Raw genomic sequence first — 19,790 nt, 5'->3', positions numbered from 1 at the left:
TGCTATGACTTATGTACTAGTACTACAGCTCAATTCTTCTGCTCGCAAAGGTGTCTATTTACATTCGAAATCTGCAATCACACTGGCCTACTTAACTAGCTTAGATAGGTACGGACGTCTGGTCTTCTTATTTTTTGTTTGTTCTCGGGATAGGACTACAGGGGAGGGGAGGAGGTAATAAATAAATAATTATCATCTATGTAGGGGAGAGGAATATTGGATGGGACGTTGGCTCAGTAAGGAGGCTGGGGCATCAGTCGAAAAAGCCGGAATAGACTTTCTTCCTCCGGTACTTTAGTGGAGGTCGCTTGAGGTGTTTCGCTTTGGTCTTGTATCGCTTCCGAGGTACGACCTTAACTGGATGTAGGCGATGGGTTCGGTGACTTGAGCCAGTCGCCGGTTGATCCAGGTGGAAGGTTGCTTTATCCGTTTCCGGAAGATCCGGGTTGGGAGGTTCTGACTTTTTGAATGTATGATGTCCTTCGTTGGAGGTAAGGGAGGCCGTAGAACCTGCCGGCTGAGACTGGGATCCCTCGTAGAAATCTGCAATGTCATCCCGAACTTGCTTGGGCGTAATGGGCTTCGTAGCTTCGGGATTATAGGAACTGTCAGTCTTGGGGGTTATCTTCGGGGCTTGAAGGGCTTCCAAATCGTCCAGCGTTATTTTGGTGTCTTTTCGCTTGACAAATGGCTTTACTTGATATTTATCGTCGTTTTCACGAGCCACGAAACGTGGATAGAACGATGATACGTCGAAGATTGGTAAATTGGTGGACGGTAGTGAGAGGGGCGTTAGTGGCGTTAGGGGCGTTAGTGGCGAATCGTAATTGTCGTTACTTCTTCGCTGACTATAAAAATCGACCAACTCTTCCACGGTGGGAGTCTTCTTCTGATCGTCCTTCCTGGACAACAGCCGGTATTGTTGGTACGATGGAGAATAGCTTGTACCATAAGGCTTGTCCTTTAACTTCTTGGAATTTTCAGCGCGCACGTTTCCTGAGTTGACTATTCGACGCTCCGCTTCAGCGCTACTCTTCCGCACAGCACTAATCAATTCGTCAGCTTCCCGTTCTAGTTCATCGTATTTCGTAGCAAATCCCTTCTCTGTTAGGGGGTATGGATAGTCATCATCAGCTCTCGCTATAAACTTAGGATAGAACGAATTTATGTCGAATACCGGCATGAACCGTGAGGTTTCACGCGGAAGTGATTCGAATGTTAAGCCGTCATCCGAGTTACGACGTTGACTCTTTGAAATCTTAGACTTGTCCAGCTTGTCAAAGTTGAGTTTCCTGGCCAGCGAAGCCTTATAGCTCTCATGTTCCCCCGATCGCGAATGGTTCAGCTTGGCTTTGTACCCTTCAATATCGACCAATTTTGATTTCGATTTTTTCGCCTCATCGTACGTTTTGGTGATGTTCAACCGCCTCGGGAAAACAATCTTCAGTCCATGGGTTTCGCTTGTTGTGTTTTGGCTCGTCTCAGTCTTAGGTTCCTCCACTTTCTTTGTTTGCTTATTCGGGAGCAATGGCCTGCGCTTGCCAAGCCTCAACTGCTCCAGAACGGCATTGTTCGGTGAGGGATTTTTCGTATCGGACAGGTTCAAGTGCCTAGGCGTAACCACGTCGTTAAATTCCCTGGCCTTTGATCGCTGTTCTTCGGTCAGATGCTGCTTGATTAATCGAATTACATCGCTAAATACGGCTACCGACGGATCGGGTTGCGGTACCACCGCATCCGCAGACGAAGATCGTCCTCCGCCTACGAATTCTTCCTTGAACAGGGGGTTATCCAGGGGTTCTTTTCCAAAGTGCTTGTTCTTGAGGCAATCGACCTTGTTACCCAATCGCTTCAACCGACGCACCGGTAGGAATCCATCTGCACCCGGCTCTGCCGGATCCTCAGCAATTTCTACATCGACCTCGTGGCATTGATTACCGTTCTTCGAATCATAAAGGCTTCTCGAGAAGGTCGTCAAATTCTCGGCAAAGCGCAGTGCTGAATCAACATTGATCGGTGCCTCGGTACGGTCATAGTAAGGGAATTTGATCACGTCCTTTGGTGGATCAACTACATCAAAGCTACGATCTTCGGCTTCATCGGGTAGGAACTGAGACGAATTTCGTATCGCTTCTTCCAGGAAGTCCATCAGATCTCTGCCATGCAGGCTTCGTGGATCGACCAGTGCCTCCGACTGGGGAATTAAAGTAAAATTATCGACCCTTTCGGAGATCACCGGTACGGCATAAGGCCTGGACGTTGTCCCATCTAGTTCCTCAAAAATGAACGAATCCGATCGGGACTGGATAGACGATCCGTCATTTTCATCGTCTAAATAGGCGTCATCGTAGTCATCGTACGCCAAGCCTGCGGCATTTGCTTCATCGAGATCCTCGTCCGACAGTATATCACCTTCTGCCGAATTAAATCCCGTCAGAGCTTCCGCATGTGGATTATCATAATCTACCAAGTCCAGAAACAATGCGGCTTCTTCGCTGGAGTCCAACACATCTCCAACTCGCCTATCAGCTACCAATGTGTCATCGTTTTGCGTTTCCGTTGACGTTTCCCCCGATTCAGTAGCTGGAGCGACCAACGGTTCTGCACGAGGCTGCTGATTGGCTTCTGGCTCCGTTTCCGGCTCCGAAATAGGAGCGGCCGTATTAACGTTCTCCGGGCTAACAACAATGCTTTCCGTAGTGCTGCCATCTCCCGGGACATCACGCTTTCTTCTATATCTGGCCTCTGCTTTCTGAGTTTCATTCAGCTGTCCATCATCACTGTTGACCGTTTCCTGCTTTACTGTCGTTATTTCCTCCGACTTTTGCTCCTCCGGCATCTCTCTATTCTTCTTCCCTGTAGGATGCTTTCCCTTTCCAAATGTTTTCTTCGGCCCCGCAGTTTGCTTCTTCGATGTCTCGTTCTTACCCGTTAGTCTTCGCTGCATCTGATCCATACTGATCACCTCTACCATGCTCGATTCCTGCTTGTTCTGGCCCTTGTCCATCTTCTTGAAATCGTCCGTTTCGCCGGCCGATATTATCGTTTGGCCTTTTTCGGCGTTTCCGTGATCGGTTTTATGAATTATGCCGATACCTTTCTCCCAGTTGCTGATGAAGTTCAGTTCATTCTTGATCGACCCCTTCGCCGGTGGAAATCCGACGAAATCGTTCTTCAACGGTAGTGTCTTCTTTGGACTGTTGTACTGTTCATGGTCCTGTGCCAAGCCGGTGCTATGTTGAAATTCGAACTTGACCGGGTTCCATTTGGGAGCTACCAACTTGTTCTGCTCCATGGGGGTCCATGGATTTATGCCACTCACAGATTGTGTTGGCGGTGGTGATGGTGGTGGTGGAGGTGATGGCGGTCCATATACCGGTTTTGGTGGTCCGTATGCCGGTTTGGGGTGCAACTGTTGGTATGATGATTGTAATGTATTGTAATGTGGTGGGTCTCCGGTGTGGTGATCACTGAAGAAATCTTTGTGCTTTGCCTTCAAGGCGCTCACTTGACTGCGGAGAGTGTCGAACTGTGGCTTTTCGGGCTCAGGAATGGTGACTGCAGATATCTGAAAGGCTGAATCTTTGAAAATCTCCTGTGGGGTAATCAGAGCGTTCGGATAGAACGATGAGGACTGTTGATGCGAGGCAAATGGAATCTGTTGGTTGAAACTGGTCGTGAACGGAGACTGATTTGGGCTATTATACTGTTGCGGTGAATGGTTCGACTGAGGGGCCTGGTTGGTGTTCTGATGCGGTGTAGAATCGGAATAAACATTAATGTGCAAATTGGATACCACCCCAGGATTCGTACTTTTCAGGCTGCTCGAACTAGGTGACGAATTCAGATTGGTGTGGCTGTTTGATGAAGATACGTGGCTGTTGAGGTTCTGATTTGGCGAACTTTTAACGTTGTTGTTGTTCACGCTAGGCAGAAGACTTAGATTATCGTATCCACTCGATGATGCGAACGCATGGTTTTGATTATTCGAGTTCTTGAAATTGTTCACATTAGGAGACGAACTCAAATTGTCGTAACCATTCAGTGCGGACCCATGGCTATTGAGATTCTGGTTGGATGTACTTTTGACATTGTTGTTCACACTAGGCAACACACTCAGATTCTCGAATCCACTCGATGAGGAGGAGCCATGATTTTTAAGGTTCTGGTTATTCGAGCTTTTAAAACTATTCAAATTAGGAGGTGACGAATTCAAAGTGTCAAAGCTATTCAATGAGGATCCTTGGCTGTTGAGATTCTGGTTACTCGAAGTTTTGAAGCTGTTCAAATTTGGTGACGTATTAAAATTGTCAAACCCGTTGCTGTTGATGTTCTGACTATTCAAACTCTTGAAGCTGTTCAAATTAGGTGACGAATTCAAATTGCTGAAACCGTGGCTGTTGAAGTTCTGGTTATTCAAACTCTTGAAGCTGTTCAAATTCGGCAACGAATTCAAAGTGTCGAAGCCACTAAACGAAGACCCATAGCTGTTTAAATTCTGGTTGTTCGAACTTTTGAGACTGTTCAAATTAGACAACGAATGATCGAAGCTCTTCAATGAGGAGGACCCGTGGCTGTTGAAATTCTGATTATTCAGATTGCTTAGCTGGGGTCCATGGTTGAAGTTGTTAGGGCCTGTCCACAAGTTGCCGATCGTGTTCAGAGAATTCAGGTGTTGATTGTTCAGGAGTGACCAATGATTGAGGGAAGTTTGTATTTGGGGCTGATTCTGCTGGTTTAGTTTGGTGATTTGTTCCAACTGGTTGAACTGATTCAGAGGGATCAGTCGTGGCGCATGAAGAAGAGGCGACGGTGTAGTGCCGCCCAGTAGTTTGGGTGCTTGTGGATGCGGTTGTCGTTTTGGTAACGCGTTCTTTTTAAAGTACCATGGATGGCTACCAGGTCGAAGATTGTCGGTGATTTTGTGGAATGTCTGCCCGCTACTGGAGCCGATCATTTGAAGAGTCCGAGGTGCACGGTTGGCTTGTATGGAGACATTTCTCGTTCCGGGATGGACGGACAGTGAAGGGAATGGTGGGTTGCTTGATTTTGGAGGAGGTAGTTGGAACTTTGATTTCTGCGGTGGTGGAGGGGGGAATTTTGTGGGAAGGGAAGGAGGGAATTGAGGAGGAAGTAACGCGGAATGTATGCTGTTCTGTAGGAACGGTGGGATATGGGCCGGAAAAGGGGGTGGTGGTTGGATAGGGAATTGTGGCTGCAGCTGGAATGGTATCTGCTGTTGGAGATGTTGCGGTAACTGGATGGGAAGGTGCGATTGGAGTTGAGGAGGTAGTGTGGGAGGGTGTTGAGATGGGAATTGGGAATTAAATTGCGGTGGGAATTTCGATGGCAGGTTTTGTTGATTATTGAATATGCTGGGAACTTTATTCGATGCTGAGGGTAGTAGGGGTGGAAGGTTGAATGGTAGTTTGAGCGTGCTTGTGGCGGCTGACTGTAGTGGGGACTGTTTTAGTGGTTGTGTTGGTGATAGCAGGTTCACTTGACCCCTGACAAAACAGGTGGTTACAAGGACAACCAGGGCTACTGCAGTTAGAGCCATCGTTTACTTTATGTCAACCTGGAATGAGAAAATAAATTGTCGATTAAACCATTGGAGATGTAATTGAATCATATACAGTTGCTCGGAATTTGATAATGCATTTTTAGTGGCTCGAGTAATTTCAGTTAATTGTGGGAAGATAACGATTTGAATGTTTCATAAACGGTATAACCAAAACTCAATGGTTGGGCTAAATATAGCAGGACAACAAGACTTCCTAAGCAAGAACCGATGAATGTATTAAATAGGTATGATACCTTATTTTGGTATGCTTGTGGTATAAAACCTTGTTTTGTTAGTCAGTTATCGAAATATTTTGTAAAAAACCAATTAAATACCAAAATAACAAACAGCGATCTTCCAGTTTTTAGACAATTACACCTAAACGAGTTTTTGGATTGGTATTAAAAGACCGTTTAAACAACAAATTATGGTATTCTGGCATACAAAAGCGTTAATTATTCATCAGTTATTACAATAACTAAATTATTTATTAGCTCGTTATTCGTAGAACATTTTTAGGATATTATTTTTAGTATTTTACCTCTTATGTCAGGCTCATCAATACCATATTTAGGCTACCAGTTGAATAAAGTCTGGAACGCGCAAAAAATTGGTCACTTCAAATTGGTTTATTTCTGTTAAAAATGCATAAAAAACATGAAATGTCGATTACTTTTTCAAAGAGACGTATCAGCTTTTGTAAACAATGCATTTTAACGTCGATTTGGCGTAACTGGCAGCTCGCTCACGCATGCTAACACCATCATTAGACAGGGGAAGTGTTCCCCTAACTGATAGTGTTGTTAGTATGCGTGTGCGAGCTACCAGTTACGCCAAATTGACGATCAAATGCATTGTTTACAAAAGCTGATACGTCCCTTTGAAAAAGTAATCGAGAAATGCTGCATTTGGAAGTTGAGTGTTTATACAATGGTTGCTATGATGAGTTTTCACCGTTTGCTCTCCAATTTTCAAAATGACGTCCAAGCAAGAGGAGCAGCGTGTAAACATTTTGCTCGCGCAGCAAGAGAATCCGACGTTCTCACACGAAACTTATGTGAAGGCGGATTTCAAGCAGCTTCCAGGACATGAGTTTTATACCGCATCAGGGAAAAGGAAGGTGGCTGAAATTTTCAAAACCATCAAACTATCGAAGTTCCTGAACAAATATCTCGTCTGGCAGGCCATATGCACGTGTGATCTAAAAAGCGTCATTTTCATTACTAAAGGGTGATACGGTCAAAATTTGGTCAATATCAACTTGACGTATTTCTTTCAATTTTGCATTTAAAAAACCTGAACACCCCTCATTTTGAAGGTGTGTGTGTGTAGAATGTTGCTCCTATTTTGGTTTTGGAATTCACTCTTCAGTTGTCAAAATGCCGTCCAAGCAAGAAGAGCAGCGAATCAAAATTTTGCTCGCGCATCGCGAAAATCCGAGCTACTCGCACGCAAAGTTGGCAAAATCGCTAAAAGTTGCCAAATCAACCGTTACAAATGTAATTAAAGTGTTTGGGGAACGTTTGTCGACAGCCAGGAAGTCTGGATCGGGGGGAAATCGAAAACCGGAAGCCGCTGAGACGACAAAGAGAGTTGCCGGTAGTTTCAAGCGAAACCCTAACCTCTCTCTCCGAGATGCCGCAAATAAGCTGGGTGTATCGTCTACAACCGTGCATCTAGCCAAAAAACGAGCCGGACTATCGACTTACAAGAAGGTAGTGACTCCAAATCGCGATGATAAACAAAATACGACGGCCAAAGCGCGATCCCGGAGGCTGTACACGACGATGCTGACGAAGTTTGACTGCGTGGTAATGGACGACGAAACCTACGTCAAAGCCGACTACAAGCAGCTTCCGGGACAGGAGTTTTATACGGCAAAAGGAAGGGGAAAGGTAGCAGATGTTTTCAAGCACATGAAACTGTCAAAGTTCGCAAAGAAATATCTGGTTTGGCAAGCCATCTGTACCTGTGACTTGAAAAGCAGCATTTTCATAGCTTCCGGGACTGTCAACCAAGAAATTTACGTGAAAGAGTGTTTGAATAAACGTCTGCTGCCTTTCCTGAAGAAACACGGTTGTTCCGTACTGTTTTGGCCGGATTTGGCATCTTGCCATTACGGTAAAAAGGCCATGGAGTGGTACGCCGCCAACAACGTGCAGGTGGTTCCCAAGGACAAGAACCCTCCCAACACGCCAGAGCTCCGCCCAATTGAGAAATACTGGGCTATTGTCAAGCGGAACCTAAAGAAGACCAAAAAAACTGCTAAGGGCGAGCAGCAGTTCAAGGCAAACTGGCTTTCTGCGGCGAAGAAGGTGGACAAGGTGGCTGTACAAAATCTGATGGCAGGGGTCAAGCGTAAGGCCCGGCAATTCGGATTTGGAAAAGCGGAAGCCTAACTGAATATTTTTCCTGAATTTTATACTAATTGAACTTGAAAAAGAAATTTAATTTGGTTTTTTAAATAAACGATTTCACCGATTTACACGCGTTTTCCCTTGACCAAATTTTGACCGTATCACCCTTTAATAACACCATCAAAGATATGAGACAATCCACCATCTACTGTTCATTCCGATTTAAATAATTGAACTGTTATTTGTGAGATATCGGCGATGGAAGTCAAATTTACTTTATATTGAGGTATACCTGTATTGTCAAAGACTGCACAATAGGGTATCATAAACAGGATGAGCTACCGGTGGCTATGGAGATCGCTCATCCGAGGAGGATGATTTGTATGATCCTATGTATTTGGCCACCGTGCCTGTGGAATGGACCCATGTAAACCGTGATTTCCGATATTGTCGCTACCGGAAACGACAAGGAATTGTTGCAATCACGTTGGTTGCAAAAGTGGATGACCCAGAGGGTGATCTAGTTATTGCTGTCGCTGGTTATGATCTCGGCGCTGCAATTTATCACTACACTTTAACAACTCTTGCAGGGAATTAGACGAAGTACTGACTGCAGGAGAGATCCGAGCAAAGTCCTATAGGGCTGACTTCTAATCCGGGATACGATCGTCTAGTCCGATGGATTTATTAAATTCATCCGGAAGCGAAGATCAGCGACTGTCAAAAAAGTGTGAAACCTTAGCAACTATTGAAAAATCGTCAGCAAAAAACAGTGTTGCCATTTTGTAATATATTCTGTGTCATTCTTGTCATTCTTTGTGCGTGCCGAGCAGTGTGCCGTGATGTGTTTCGGTACAGTATGCCGAGTTGATTACTCCTTGCGCTAGACCGATTTTATCCTTGCGATTGCAAACCGAAACATTCAAATTGTCAGAACACCGGGTTGCCAAATATACCATAATATACGTATTTTACAAACAATCGCAGCTTGCTTTATCACAGGCACTGCCGGCACAATCGGCACACCTTCGGCATACTGAGAATTTCTTTTCTCAAGATTGGTGCGCGGTGTGGCGCCCCTCTATTGGTTGGATTGCCCTCCCTCATGAAGAGGGCTGCACACGCCTATGGAAGTCACCCATAATTTTTAGTGAATCCACGAGCACTAGGGTGGCCGGTGGGTCATAGTTGTCAGGCGGATTACAACCCGCTGCTTTCCACTGCTCTTTAGATGTGTGAGGTTCCCAACAACGGTGCCAATTTTTTATCAAATTTGATTAAGAGTTGGATTTGTGGGAGAATTTTACATTTTTTTATGGGAAATTGTATGGTAAACGAAACAGTTCTAGATTGATTTTTGAAGTATTAAGTTTAGTAGAAGTGTTAGCAATATTTTGTAATGATTAACTTAATTTAGCACGAAAAAGGCGAGAGTGCTGTTTTTAACACCGGTTGAAGAAGTAGCGCCAGCATAACTATTGGAGCTCTTCGAAATCATCGTGATGTCATGGATTCCTTTGCAACATATCGGGTGAGATCTTTTCTTTATTTTTCTCGTAATTCTATTTTATTGTTAGTTATGTTAGTTATACATCACACTTTACACTTTACATTTACATCCTTACATTATTAGTAATTAGAGATAAAATATATATTTGCTTAATATAACCTTGAAATTTTAGTGTTACATCCACTTGATATTGTGAGCTGAAGAAACATAGGGCTGCATCTTGTTATATGTTAAATAAATATTATTTTCATTGCGGAATATCAACTATTTCATCTATATAGATAAATTTATATTCATTATTTCATGTTCTGATATATTTCATTTCTCTATTACATATATTTTCATTATATAAATAAATACTGGGTTGGGAGGGAGCATCAGGGTATCATTTGATCTGGAACTGGACAATTGGAGTTGTATGACAACCGGAGTCTAGGAGGGAATAAACACTATCATTTTCTGTATCCTACCGATTCCTACCGACGCGCCCTTCTTTACAAACCATCCTGTAGAAAGCTTAATAAGTATTGCGAATTGCGTTATCCGATTTGTTGGATCGTATCGTTGGAAGGAGATTCTTAAATTCCCGTGGATTTCGCGTAAGTGTCTCTGCTTACGGGTCCGCACCTCCGTTCTTGGCCCTTCATACAGCGATATTGTGAATTCAGATCGGTAGCTCAAATTGATCTTGCTATTAAGTGGAGCTGCATACAAGACAAGATGTTTGAAGGGATGGTGGCTACCTTACATACATACAAAATTGTATGGTAAACGAAACAAAACTATTTCTTTTTCTTGTCAAAAAAAAATGGTTCAAATTAGGCCAAGCCTTGAACTTAGATTGGTAATAATAGACAGATAGGTCAAGTAATCCACATATACCTACAGGGGCATATATAAGCTTGTAGATATGTGCGGATCATGATGATGATGATGGTCCCACCTCTCACCCCTACAATGGTTTGAGCTAGACGATTTATCTTTAAGATAATTAAATATGACATTTTAACCAGGTTAGCAACAAAATCGAACTGGTTACAGTTACAGATATAAATTCCCTCTAGAGTTTACAGTTGCTTCACAGCGTTATAAATGTGGAAAAGCTCAGGCGTCCACCTCTTTGTTCGCCTTTTTGTCCACCTAAAATATTCATAAGATCAAGCGATCAAGAGTTAATGAACAATCAACAAAGCATCCTATTACACTAGCAACCCCGCAATCTGAGGCTATCATAATTTTCAGCAATGCCAGAAAACTTACTACTAATTCAAGTTATCTTCCAATTTAGCTTCAATATGGCATTGTTTTTTTTTTTATCAAATTTTCAATTCAGTCCTCTATATCCGTAATACGCGCGCGAGGTTCAAACCTTTGTAGACTACTTTTTTGACGTAGGACTACGTCTGTGATTTCTATATAGGGATGAACTTTGTGAAAACAGAAAATGGAACATGTAACTAAATTATGAAAGATTTTGAACGTTAATAACTCAGCTGCCTCTGGACCATTTTCAATAATTTTATCACCAATCGATCAGATATATTTCTACGCATCAATAGCAATGCTTCTGACTGTTGATTTTCAAAAAGAAACGTATTGAAAAGGTGGTAAATGTCAAGCATTGTCCAAAAGTGTTCAAATAACAAACAAATCCACCAATTACGTACATGCATTTGCTGCTTCGATAGTAGACGAAACAAGTCGAAGTGGCATTCGCCTCCGTTCTTCCGGCGTGTACACATAGGGAGGATGCAATTGCGTAACGTTTTGCACACTCATTGCCATATTCAGAATCACACACCCCCGACGACCACACAAAATGCTCTTCACAGTTGTAATCTTGTAACCAAACTTGGAAGCAGGGGGCAAGTGATTTTGATCGATTCTCTTCATCGACTTTCTGTTTCGTTAATAACTCGACGGCAAACACATTCATTAATACGTTTGTTGTTCTGGATGATAGAAGAGCGTAGCAGAAATAGTGCGAAATAGGTTAGTGAAGCCATGGTCATCAAAAGAGGAAATCGATGAAGAGAATTGACTTTCACCCCTCGGCTTCTAAGCACCTTAATTCAGTCGTCGTCAGAGCAATGAAAACTAGCATCGCACCGCTTTTGGTTTTTGGTTTAAGGGCCACCCACATTAGATCCGTTTGCGTTTCGTTGACGTTAATTTGACAGTTAGACAATAGATTTAGCTGTCACTTTGCCGCAACGCGTCCGATCCGGATCTAATGTGCGTGGGCCTTTACACTTGCTGGTTGCAATTCTGCTGTTCGACATTTTCGAAGGACGACCAAAAAACATAAAATTACACTATTTTCTAGGGATGCCTAAATGTCCAATTATTCGATTAACGATAAAGCGTAAAGATTTTTCCAGCTATTCTATTAAATATTTATCCAATTTCCAATTATTCCAGCCCGTAACCGATATCCCTTCTCATTTCTCCTCGTTTGATTTACCGCAGTAGAGAAAATATTGCTGATTGCATCTGAAACTGGACTGTCCCAAAAATGCAAAAAGTGTGATAAAAGTGCACGTTTCCGTCAAATCGTTTTGATGTCTTCGGAGCACTTATTGCTTGCATTATAAGGAATAAGTGCACCGAAGACACCAAGACGATTAGACGCAGTTTTATCACACTTTTTAATAAGTGAAAACGCGCTTATTAGTACAATTTGGTGTGAAACGCGCAATAAATAAAAGTACTAATTTATCTGAACAGGCATAGAGAAGAACCATGACGTGGAACAGGATCATAAATTCACCGAAAAAAGTTTTAAGCGTCTTTCTGCTAAAGGCTAAGATTTACCAACTTGTTGAGAGAAGGAGTTTAACGAAAAACACTAAAAAGGGAGGATCTTTAGCAGGGTGGACACTGATATTCTGCGGTCTTCCAACCTGTCGCAGACACCAGTTCAACCCCTGCCCAGCTGCAGACGGGCCGGAACTCGTGCGAGTGCCCAATCATTAAACCGAAGAATATGGGATTGTCCGATCGGATTTGCTGATCCAGCTGCCTACACGTCATCATCATCTTCCAAAGGTTTTAAGCCTGCAGTACCATCGGCCCTTTTCAGGGCCACCAAGATGGCAATAGTTAAATTGTTTTTCAATCGACATAGAATTCCATACTTCTTGGCAATTTTTTTGATGACATTGTCAATGTGATAGTTGATCTTTAGTTTGTCATCAATAATCACGCCAAGATATTTAATCTCGCGAACGCGAGCAATAGTCTACGCGAGCAAATTACAACAGAGACGTTCTCATTTAATCGATTCCGAGAAATTACCATAAATTTAGTTTTACTTGTATTCAATTTCAACTGCTTATACTTCAACCATCTACTTAGAGAACGTAAATCTTCATTCAAGCGTAAAACGGCATCATCTCAATCCTTATGTGCAACGAATAACACAGTATCATCTGCAAAAAGATTATTGTCGCAAAATCGTAAAACACGTCATTAATATGCATAATAAATAACAGGGGACTAATACACTTCCCTGGGGCACTCCAAGGTTATTCCCCACGGGACTGGAGAAAGAATCATTAAAATCAGTCCGTTGAGTTATGTCAGCAAATAGCTTTCAAACCATTTATATGCAGTACTCGTAATTCCAAAGCGCTTGATTGATATTAACAATAAGGGCCTAGAAATTGTTTCAAAAGCACGTTTAAGATCAAAAAAAACAGCAACAAACGTATTTTTACACTCCCAGTTATTTTTCCACTTCGCTGATACAAAATTCAACGCAGTTTCACAAGAATGACCTTCCCGATATCCCGATTTTTCTGGTATCAACAAACTATTACTATTTAAATACTCACTTGGTCTAAAGTAAAATAATAATAATAACTGTTTGATAGTTGGAGATGCTTAACGTTGAATATCCGACTTAAAGTGGACATTATAAACGATAAATGAGGAGATGAAAGTATAGAGTCGATAGTTCCGTTATAGTACGGCAGTGTGGAAATTGTATATAGAAAGTAGACAGCGAGCAAAGGACAATTTGAGGAAGGTACGAATCGGTTTTTGATTATCCCCTTTACCAAACTAACCCATCGAGTATTAGTACAAGACACTGAAGAAGTCTGCACATCGTAGACGAAATACGCGTATCTGTCAAGGATAAGCAAATAAGGTAGTGGAATTAAATGGAAATTACTAATCCTTCTATCTCCCTCTCTCTCTCTCTCTCTCCTTATACAGGTATTCCAATAAGACGCCCACATTCATCAGGATTCAAACTAACCCGTTGATCAACCTGATTCGTACCTTCCTCAAAATTGTCCTTTACTCGTTTTCTACTTTCTATATACAATTTTCAAACTGCCTTACTATAACGGAACTATCAACTCTATACTTTCATCTCCTCATCTATCGTATAAAAATGTCCACTTTAAGTCTGATAATGACGTTAAGCATCTCCAACTATGTAAATCGTTAACTTCACGCATGAAATAATAAAAAACAAGATTAGTTAAAGTAAATAATCTTTTTTGTCTAGAAGTTGAATCGATTTACAGTTTTGGACAAACGCCGCCAGAGAGCGACTTTTGAATACCCACGAGGCCCAAGGAAGACAACCCTATGTTCCTATCAGAGACGTGTTGTCTAGTGTAAGAACATAATGTCTAGTATAAGAATTTAATTCCTTTGTCTTTTGTCTCTCTTTAATAGTTTTTGTTTGTCTTGTCCCCCCGTCCCGATGAGTCTCATCGTCGCCCACTGGTCACCACAGCCGGTCGAACTCCAGACGATACTAGAACCGCACTACCGTTCATACTGGCGACAACGCTCTGAAGAGACAACGAAACCTTACCCCCAAGCTCCTCTGCTGATCCTATCCTTCGACAATGTACCTCTCTTACCTCGAGTAAGCCGCGAGTATTCGACCCAACTCCTACTAGACATAGAATTAAGTGAATTTTGTTACAAACAAAGAACAATGAACTATCGGGTCCGTAAATCTAACGCGATTGAGCCTTCCAAATAAACGAACTAGTTATAAAAAAAGTGTTGGACAAAGTTGTTCCGCTTAGTACATACACTCAATCTATATCCAAGGTTTTGGTCAAAATTGATTAATTTTTGAAGTTTTGACAGGTATCTGAATAGTTTTGTTCTATTTCCCATAAATTGTCCCATGCCTGCCAACATTAGTGTTCTCCTGCAAATCCAAATCGTAACCAAAAGCGATCAAATTTTGCACAGCAGAGGGTTGTTAAGCTGACCCACCCTAGTGCTCTTAGATCCACTCAACAATGTGGGTGGCTTCAGTAATTGTTGCAGAAAATGAGATGAAAATTGATCCGCAAAAATCAGATCGAAAGTTGTTTTCCAGTTCAGCAGGAAAAAGGAATAACATAATTTTGAAACGTTCAATTTGGGCACATAAACCCAGAGCAATGAATTTTCATCATCTATTAAGCTGCCCCTGATAAGTGGCAACGAAAAACAAAATGGCTCGATTATCCTGAGTGAGTTGTTGTTCGAACCTCTGGATAATCGAGTCCGACCTGTATTTTCAAATTCTTGACTTTGATTTAAAAACAAAAGTATTCGTAGAACAAACATTGTTTTGCACAAAAAGTTCTATCGCTTACATACATTAGTTTTTGAACATACCTTAATATTTTCATTGATTCAGTTAAATGTATTGAGGTTAACTAAAATCGAGCTTATTTTTATTTTGTAATACTTCTAGATAGAGCTGGAATTAGGGCGTAACAGCTTTTGTAAACAATGACTTGTCTCGATGATTTCTAGGAATTCAAGGCACGCCCACGCAAACTAACATAACCTTCGGGTAGAGGAAGTCGTCCCCTACCCGATGGTAATGTGGATTTGCGTTGGCGAGCCTTGATTTTCTAGAAATCATCAAAAGAGGTCATTGTTTGCAAAAGCTGTTACGCCCTAATTCCAGCTCTATCTAGACTTGTTTATTTTACATTTCTTTTAATTTTTATTTCACATGTTTAAAATCTCAGATCCTGAAGGACCAGAAGGTGTATCTAATCAGTTATTTGCATTTTAATTTTATTTTAATATAATATGATCTATGGTTTTCAGAATTTGGATTACCCAGAGAATAAATTCAACATCATCATACATTAGGCCAATGTTTTTAAATTGTTTTACCTTTGCAGAGTTTAGCTATTTCAAGAATTATTCATCGATACCTGTTTGTATAACTCTTGTATACTCGAATAACCTCGGTTATTTAGCAAATTGATTCTTTACATATATTGTGGATTCATTCAATAGGTAAAGTTGAGTTCAATCATACCATGCAATTAAAATTTTCATATAAAGGGCGAACACGAAATTATTGCGACACATTCAACAGGGCATAACTTTTTTACCATTGGGTAAAAATCAACCAAATTTTGCACACTTTCTCATTGATGTGTATTGTGTACATGCTGTCAAACTCGAAGTCGTGTTTTTCGATTCAACGAAAATGGAGGTGAACCAACGCGAGTTGAGAGAACAAATTCTTTCCAAACACCTGGAATTTCCTGACCTGTCGCACCGGCAGTTGAGAAAAATGTTGAACATTCACCATTCAACCGTCTTCAGAGTGTTGAAGCGGTTCCAGGAGCGGTTGACGTTGGACCACGGCAAAGGAGCTGGAAGAAAACCGGGACCGGAGAACAAAAAGACGGAGGGAAAGGTGAAGCGGATGATTAAAGCAAATCCCAACGTCTCAAGCCGTGATTTGGCTAAAAAGATCGGCATGTCGCAGAGCTACGTCCAGAATGCAAAGAAGAGAGCTGGACTACATACATACAAGGTACAGAACTTCCCAAACCGCGATGAGCGACAAAAATCGACGGCTAAAACTCGGGCACGGAAGCTCTACGAGAAGATGCTGACAAAATATGGCTGCTGTGTGATGGACGACGAAACGTATATAAAAGCCGATTTTAAGCAAATTCCGGGGTTGGAGTTTTTCACCGGCAAGAGCAAGTTCGATGTGGACGACAAATTTAAGAAGAAGAAAATGTCGAAGTTCGCCTCCAAATATCTCATTTGGCAGGCCATCTGCTCTTGCGGACTGAGGAGTGAGCCTTTCGTGACAAAGCGCACAGTAAATGGCGAGATCTACAAATCTGAGTGCCTCGAGAAGCGTTTTTTGCCGTTCTTGCAGCAGCACGACGAAGCTCCGCTATTTTGGCCAGATTTGGCATCATGCCACTATTCTAAAAGTGTCCTGGAGTGGTATGAGGCCAATTCTGTCCATTTTGTTCCAAAGGACATGAATCCGCCAAACTGTCCGGAACTGCGCCCGGTGGAGCAGTACTGGGCAATAATGAAGCGGGAACTTCGGAAGAGCAAGAAGACAGTCAAAGACGAGAAGGACATATTAGGAAAATGGAAAAAAAAACTGAGAAACTGGTACCGGATGACACTGTAAAGACTTTGATGGAGGGCATCAAGCGAAAATGCGTTCAATTTTACACTCAAGTCTCCATCGATTAACTTTTCTTTTGATTTTTGAAGTAAATATATGTATAAAACTACCCTAAAATTTTGGTTTGATTCTAAACATTATAAGAAAATTGGCATGACATTTTCGGTGTCGCAATAATTTCGTGTTCGCCCTTTATAGCTTGAGTTTAAAGAAATTGAGTGACTAAAATCGAGGTTGTGTTTTTTTTATATTTTATTAATAATGTATCGAAGAGATGGATCCGGAATTTTGACGTCTGTGTTTTAAGGAGATACCTGCGTTGCTGTTGGTGCAGCTCCACTTGGTTATTTTGGGTGAGATCATTCCTTTTTATTTATTTATACAGTAACCTCACCCTATCGTTAGGACGTCAATTCAGCTTATCGTTTACCAAAGCGAACCCTGCTGCAAACCCTTCCCTCTTATCCAACATCCCAGTAATTTCTCGTGCAAGTGCAGAGGATTTCTCGGCTTCCATCAAAGCGAGTGCCACGTTAACACATTCCTACCCATTCCTTTCTTGACCTGCGTTCGGGCGCGGCCGGCGCTGGTATTGCCTAGTTTTGGATCACCAGTTTTTACACATTGAGGACGATTGCTAGTCCCAAGCATCGTCTATTGGTTCTCTGTGTAATTACAGCTGATCTGGCAATAACAGAGTAGCAACCGTGGGCGGTCAATCATGCTCATGCTCATACTTTAATATTTTCATTGATATTTAGAAACATTTGATGATATTTTCAAATATATCTATGTTTTCTTATCCCTTGGTTTGGACAACTAAAACCAAAGTTCGAGCGATGTTTGTGAAATTTAAGGTGAAAGTTGATAGAATCCACAAATGGCCGCTATTTTGTTTTTCTTTTCCTAGCCACTTCGAATTTTTGATGACACGAAGCTCAGAAACTATAAATATTTCGTGCAGGAAATTATAATCACATGTATGCTGCAGTGCAGTAAAAGATTGATTGTACTTTCGCACATGGAACCTGTATAGTTTCTAAGATTCGTACCATCAAAAATTTGAAGTGGTAAGGTAAAATGGCCGCTATCATTTGTGGATTCTATCAGCTTCCACCGTAAACTGCTTCCATAGCAATCCCCTCACAAATTCCAAACGCGACCTCAATCAAAGCCATGTTATGCAAAAACTCTTTTTTTTTTTTTGTTATGAATCAAATTGTAGGGTTGCCTTAGATTGCAAATACTTTGTACAGAGTGGACCACCCCAATGCTTATGTATGTTTTTTTTTATTTGTCTATCGGGTATTTTTCCATTAACACTCCAAACATTAAATGATGTCCAAATATAAGGAAATGCATTTTTGAACCGGAAATATCTTCGGCGATAATTTCGCACGGCATAACTCGTAGGCACATAATCTCAGCAGTTAGATTTGAGTTTTCGAGATTTGCCGAACACTGATGATAACCCTTTGTTGACAACCCTAGAGGTGAGTAATTTGATGCAGGAACCACTTGCAGCAAGAGAGTCGTAATAAGGTAATGCATTTCTTCGCCGTTTCACGGTGAATTTGCCAGTCAAACACTCAGCACTCATCAAATTCCCTAAGCTTCTCCAGTCTCTGTATTCGAGTCAGTTTTTGTACATATGCCACGTTGTCCTTATCACAGATCACTTCAGTTCTGTACCAACATTTGAATCACACTTGCCACAACTTCATTGTTCGTTTGTCCGTATCGATAAAGCAGTTTTACGCACATTTAGGTTCAGTTGAAGATATCCTTTGTAAAACGCGCAGCTTTTAGATAACTGCAGATCCTTCTCCTTTTGCTCAAGCCGTGCTCCACACCGTATAACCGATGTCCTTGTTTCACTATTAGTCCTTGCCACGAATCCTTATGTTCTCTCACTCGTGCCACCGCTTATCACACTATACCACGGTGTGCGTTATCACATTCCCTAGTATCACACTCCGTTACACCGTACAACGCTGCTATCGGTATCAAAAAAGACGGAAGACTAGCAAGGTTTTTTGTTCGCTTCAAATCTTTTATAGATTTTAATAGAAATGTTTTCGCTCTGCAAGGCTTCGCCCATGCAACCCACCCCGAATGCTGATCTCTGCACATCGGCTCAAGCTGGTATCGATCAGTGATCTCCGGGGTAGGGGGCGATAATTGTCCCATTTCGTCACTGCCACCGAGCATACGCTCCTTCGGTTGCTACCGAAATCCAAATGAAAAACGGAGACTCCTGCATTTTCTCACTCTCACTCTCACGCAAAATTTTCTCCGGGTGAAGTTTGTTGATACATTTTGAAAAACCCAAACAAATCAAGCGTCACCGTTCGGTCCGGGTAGGCCGGTGGCGGGAGGCCACGTGGGAGCTAACAGAGCTCAACGTGCGAGCTCAAATTTCCCGCATCTGATCCGAAACGAAATTTTATTACTGAAAATTATCCCAAAGCGCTTTCAAACAAACGTCAACATATGGCAGCAGAGCAAAATGCGAATGGCGTGAGCAAAGTGTGAGACCTACTGTCTGAGGTGCTGTGGGTACGTTTTTCGCAAGATAGGGTTTGTTGCGTTTTTGTTTTAAACGCAGTGCTTTTAGACTTCCTGCTACTTTTTTTTTTGCTAACTTGTTGTTAGTTATTTTCACATCCAGCTGCATAATTTTTGTAATCGAAGCGGTTATGAGAGGAATTAGCAGATGGGCAAATTTGGATTACCAGCATGTAACGCTGATCAAGCGCATTTTCTTTTACCGGCAATTTAATGATCGTTTTTGAGTGTTTTGGATTGTTTAATTAGCAAGCATGTATAATTTAGTACGAGGAAAAAAGGCAAGCGGAAGTCAACCGCAAACCAACGAAATGAAAAATTATAATCCACTGCAAGAATATGTAAACAATCATTTTCGTGGAT

General features: G+C 41.8%; 1 protein-coding gene across 1 annotated transcript; it reads right to left on the bottom strand.

Moving 5' to 3' along the window:
• Window positions 1-253: 253 nt before the first annotated feature.
• Window positions 254-5,560, bottom strand: LOC135708229 (uncharacterized). The gene has a single exon (XM_065230227.1). The coding sequence runs from the start codon at window positions 5,558-5,560 to the stop codon at window positions 254-256; it is 5,307 nt and encodes a 1,768-aa protein (XP_065086299.1).
• Between the last annotated feature and the right edge of the window lie 14,230 nt (window positions 5,561-19,790).

Source organism: Ochlerotatus camptorhynchus, unplaced genomic scaffold (genome assembly GCF_037179485.1).
Source record: "Ochlerotatus camptorhynchus isolate MF236.1 unplaced genomic scaffold, CSIRO-AGI_Acam_v1.1 ptg000328l, whole genome shotgun sequence".
In the NCBI taxonomy this organism is placed as follows: Eukaryota; Metazoa; Arthropoda; class Insecta; order Diptera; family Culicidae; genus Ochlerotatus; species Ochlerotatus camptorhynchus.
Note: the sequence above shows the minus strand (reverse complement) of the source record. Positions and strands in the feature narration are given on the sequence as shown.

Excerpts from the sequence above, each read along its gene's own strand:
- LOC135708229 (XM_065230227.1), bottom strand. The coding sequence starts at position 5,560 with ATGGCTCTAACTGCAGTAGCCCTGGTTGTCCTTGTAACCACCTGTTTT.